The sequence below is a fragment of the Solanum pennellii genome, chromosome 3, assembly GCF_001406875.1.
Source record: "Solanum pennellii chromosome 3, SPENNV200".
Lineage (NCBI taxonomy): Eukaryota > Viridiplantae > Streptophyta > Magnoliopsida > Solanales > Solanaceae > Solanum > Solanum pennellii.
The window spans coordinates 6,483,260-6,488,182 of NC_028639.1; the positions used below are offsets into that span (position 1 = coordinate 6,483,260).

The window sequence follows — 4,923 nt, forward strand, 5'->3', positions numbered from 1 at the left end:
ACTTCCAAGGAACCCCTATTGGTGTCTCCATGGATAATACAAGATTGGCCCTTGCATCAATTGGTAAATTGATGTTTGCCCAATTCTCAGAGCTTGTCAACGACTATTACAACAACGGGTTGCCATCTAATCTGACAGCAGGAAGGAATCCAAGCTTGGACTATGGTTTCAAGGGCGCTGAAATCGCGATGGCTTCTTACTGCTCGGAACTTCAATTCTTGGCAAATCCAGTGACTAACCATGTCCAAAGTGCTGAGCAACACAACCAAGATGTGAATTCCTTGGGCTTAATTTCAGCCAGGAAAACAGCTGAGGCTGTTGATATCTTGAAGATAATGTCATCAACCTATCTCGTGGCTCTTTGCCAAGCTATTGACTTACGACATTTGGAGGAAAACTTGAAGAGTGTTGTCAAGAACACAGTTAGCCAAGTAGCTAAGAGAACTTTGACAATGGGTGCTAATGGTGAACTTCATCCAGCAAGATTCTGCGAAAAGGAATTGCTTCGAGTCGTGGATAGAGAATACTTGTTTGCCTATGCTGATGATCCCTGCAGCTCCAACTACCCTTTGATGCAGAAGCTGAGACAAGTCCTTGTTGATCAAGCAATGAAGAATGGTGAAAGTGAGAAGAATGTCAACAGCTCAATCTTCCAAAAGATTGGAGCTTTCGAGGACGAATTAATCGCTGTGTTGCCTAAAGAAGTTGAGAGTGTAAGAGCTGTTGTTGAAAGTGGCAACCCTTTAATTCGTAACAGGATCACAGAATGCAGATCATATCCATTGTACAGGTTGGTGAGAGAAGAACTTGGAACAGAATTGTTGACGGGTGAAAAAGTTCAATCGCCCGGTGAGGAGATTGATAAGGTGTTTACAGCAATGTGTAATGGACAGATTATTGATCCATTGTTGGAGTGTCTCAAGAGCTGGAATAGTGCTCCTCTTCCAATCTGCTAAATGTGTTATTTTTTAAATTGTGAAACTACTAGAATTATAATGATGTTATGAACTTATATTAAAAAAAATTATTTTTAACTATAAAATTTAGTTTTGTTATTGAAATCAAAGCTCAATTTGTGTTCTTTCCTTCTCTTATCTGAATATTATAAGAATTCAAGTAATCTTTTAGCTTTGTGAACATGATGACATGCTTTCTTCTTTACAGAATGTCTTGAATTTAACTGCATTTTAAGTATATCATCCATCTCATCATGAGCATGCTATTGCCTGCCCTCACCGTTCATTTTGGGCATCTTTGCAGGCATATTATGCAGGAGGATAACCAAACAAAGACGTAAATTGTGCTTCTAATTTCTGCGGACAAATAATCTTTTTGCAAGTTGTTTTATCCTTTCTTTTCTTCTTAGGAACATTGTATTGCAAGAAAAAAACTAGCCAAATATGAAAAAACTTATAATCACGTGGTCAAGGTTGAGGCTTCTTCACCTGATCTCAACGACAAAGCCAAATGGTTTCAATTCTCAATTTCCTTTGATTTTTCATCGTTCTTTTTGCCTTAGATTATATTACCTCATTCTGTTGGTTAACAGTCGATTTTCAATTCCTTTGTTTTTTTCCGAAGTGCAGTATCCACTTATTATTCATTAAAGCTTTCATGATCATTTGGTTTTCTTTCATTTTCTCGATTCGCCCTTCTGTGTGTGTTTCTATGTGTGAAATAGTTGTTCAGCTTTAGAATGCAGTAAAAAGCTACTTTTCTTTGCAGCATGTGAGCATTTCCTTTTTAGTCCGTTTAAAAAATAAAATGTCACTTTTCTATAATTTAAAATAGCAAGAAGTCTTACATTTGGTTCTTTAAGCTTTGTCCCAAGTCAAATGGTGCATACATGAATTGGGACGAAGTGTGTAGGCAACTGCTAAACTGTTTGGACCAGGAAAAACGAAGTTGCTTAAAAATGTTACTGCACCAATTGGTACTTTTAGAACCTAGTGTAATTCTACAAGTGGGGTCTGGCGAGTGTAAGATGTGCGCAACTTTACCCCTATTTTTATGGGATAGAGAGGTAGTTTCGGTCAACCCTCGGTAACAGTGCTTTATCCGGGCTTGGGACAGGCAATGTGAGTGAGCTCACATAGGCGGAGTTGTAGTGAACAAAGCACATGATAGTTATATTTCATTTAAAAGATGTAGGAAAATGGAACAATCTAGCCATCGGTGAAAGTATGATAGTATAGGTTTTCTGTCATTGAGTTATTGACTTGTCAAAGTACTACTGGGCTTCTGAAGAGACTGAGGATATCTACCATGTAAAAATGATAACTTAGTATTTAAAGTAAGGACACTATATACCAAATTGCAAGTATCAGCTCTGCCTAGCAGTTTTGTATTGGACTATCATCATATTTCACTCCATTACATGGTTTAATAGCATATCATTCACAAAACAGTCCACTGTTTATTAAGGAAATTGGCACTGTGACGAAACTTACACTAGGGAGTAGCTAAATCTTCACGAATTAGCAGTATGAAGAAGCCTAACCTTTAGGAGTGTATGCATATTACTGCAGCCGGTCTGCAGACATGTTTTCAGTCACATTTTCTAAATGTGGTGAAATGTTCATTCGTTGTACACTCAAAAGTGTTCATATTTTTCGGATTCTATGTGCTTTGGTATCATCTTCGTGATTTGACTTGTTTGTAACATTGTTGGCCTTGTGGAGTTGTCGCATACATGTTTTAATGTTCTTTCTTTTAAGGTGGATGGGTATTATAGGTAACTCATTTTCTCCATTCTTTAATTTTTAAGGTGCCTTTGTGGAGTGGAAGTTGCAATGGGAAAGAGGATTAGTGAACCTGAACCTAGTAGAAAAAGAAGAAAAGCAAGTAGCCACTCCTCGTTCTACTTGCACTTCAGCTGACATGTTTATTAGAGTAAATACCTTATAGTTGTAACTTGTTTATCTAATTTTTACTACTTTTAGACTACCTTATTCTACTTACACTAAGAATAACATTTTCAGCCGTGACTTTATTAAAGAGCATTGTACTACACATCCTGAATCTTCAGGCCTGAAAGATGTAAGAATTTATTTTTATGCATGAGAGAGGCCATAGTGTACACCAGTTAGTTACACACAAGCATGTTAGTAAGATCACATCACTTTTCAGGCCACAAAGGTAGCATCAGATGCATGGAAGCTGATGGGTCCTGAGGAGAAGGTTAAGTACAGTACTCGTGCTCGTGATGTGTGGGATAAGTACCTGAGCAGATTAAACTCCCCCCTCCCCCTTCTCAAAGGTTTTCTTTATATGATGATGGAACTGGCAACTCTAAGAATGTTTGATATCTTTGACTTCTTATGTTCAACTTTATGGATTTTCAGTTGATGTTTCTACTTCTCTATATGTGAATTTGTCGTCTTCTTTAGGTATGTTCTCTGTAATATCTATTGATGAGATTACCACGCTTAAGATCCTGATATGCATTAAGTTTATGTGATAGCACGAACACATGTGCTTAAAGCTTATGTTTCCATGTATCCGTTGGTTAATGTAACATCCCGTAACTCGAAATAGCTAAGAATAAGATAAGAAACTAAAAATAATCACTCTTGGAAAGAAAGGGAAAAATCTGGAAAATTCTTCTAAGTTTAAGAAGTGAGTCATATTCATTTTCAAACGGTCATAACTTCTAGCTCAGGATGAGTTAGGGGTAGTTCTTGATATGGTTGGAAAGCCCTTGGAAAGATCTCTCCAACGGCTCCGAGTTTGCACGATTTCGATATCGTATGAGGAAGATAATACCTTTCGAAATTTGGTTATTGAAGTAAGGAAAGTTCAATCCGAATTTAAGGAAGAGTATACTAGTCTGTTAACCCATTTATTTCCTATTTCGTTTTAGGAATTTATTTGGGGTAAAAACCAGTTTTAGTCAGATTAGAAGGTTTAACTTTACGCTTAGGGCTTGGAGAAAAGAGAAGAGAAGAAGGAAAAGGGAGAAAGATCAAGGTTTCGCCAAGAACGCCATGGGATTTCGAGTGAAATTCGTCGGGGGTGATCCCTATCATGGTATGTGAGATCTTTCGTGTTGGGTTAATTCATCCGTACACAAATATTGTTTCAATTCAGTGGTTTTAGAATTGTTTACATGATTAGAAATGAATCCTTGATGAATCTTGTCGAATCCCTATTTGGTTGAGTTGTTTGAATGTCCATTGATGTTGATTCGTAGTTTCTAGTGTTGGTTTCGAGTTAGATCTGTTGGGTATTGAAGGTATTAATCACTTTTGTAAAGAAAGGAAAAATTAGGAAAATTCTTCTAAGTTTAAGAAGTGAGTTTTGATCATTTTCAAACAGCCATAATATCTAGCTCAGAATGGATTAGAGGTAATTCTTGATATGGTTGGAAAGTCCTTGAAAAGATCTTTTCAACGACGCCAAGTTTGCACGATTTTGATTTCATACACTACAAGAAATTGCACGATTACGCTGTTATATATATATATATATATATATATATATATATAATGTTTTATATTAAGTTCATGTAACAACCTGTTTAGTCGGTTCGAGCAGTAGAAGTATTTTGAAAATAACTGGCTGGGTCGACGGATCAGTCGACGGACCGTCATGGTCACGACGGACCGTCGAGGGTCATCGTTCCAAAACACTTCAACTCTGAAAATCTGGGTACTGAGATCGACTCTCTGAACTTCACGACGGAACTGCAGGACGGACCGTCGTAGGTACGACGGACCGTCACAAACCCTTTACAGAATTTGACTCTCTGAACTTTGTGACGGACCTGCAGGACGGACCGTCATAGACACGACGGACCGTCACAGGTTGCGTAACCTAACTGGGTCGGACTTCTGCTAAAAGTTTTAAAGGGGTGTTTTGGACTATTCATGACAAACTTTATGAAATTAGTGGGGTAAGTTTAATAATTTATTTACTTGGAGG

At 37.5% G+C, this 4,923-nt stretch overlaps 2 protein-coding genes across 2 annotated transcripts in view; both read left to right on the forward strand.

Moving 5' to 3' along the window:
- The window catches only part of LOC107014419 (phenylalanine ammonia-lyase), a 6,076-nt gene extending 4,996 nt beyond the window's left edge, over nucleotides 1–1,080 (forward strand). Inside the window, exon 3 of the mRNA XM_015214321.2 lies at nucleotides 1–1,080. Within this exon, the coding sequence (XP_015069807.1) occupies nucleotides 1–956 (956 nt within the window). The 3' untranslated portion in view covers nucleotides 957–1,080.
- Nucleotides 1–4,923, forward strand: part of LOC107014421 (putative E3 ubiquitin-protein ligase SINA-like 9) — a 57,465-nt gene that overhangs the window by 19,873 nt on the left and 32,669 nt on the right. The gene's annotated exons all lie outside the window — the stretch shown is intronic.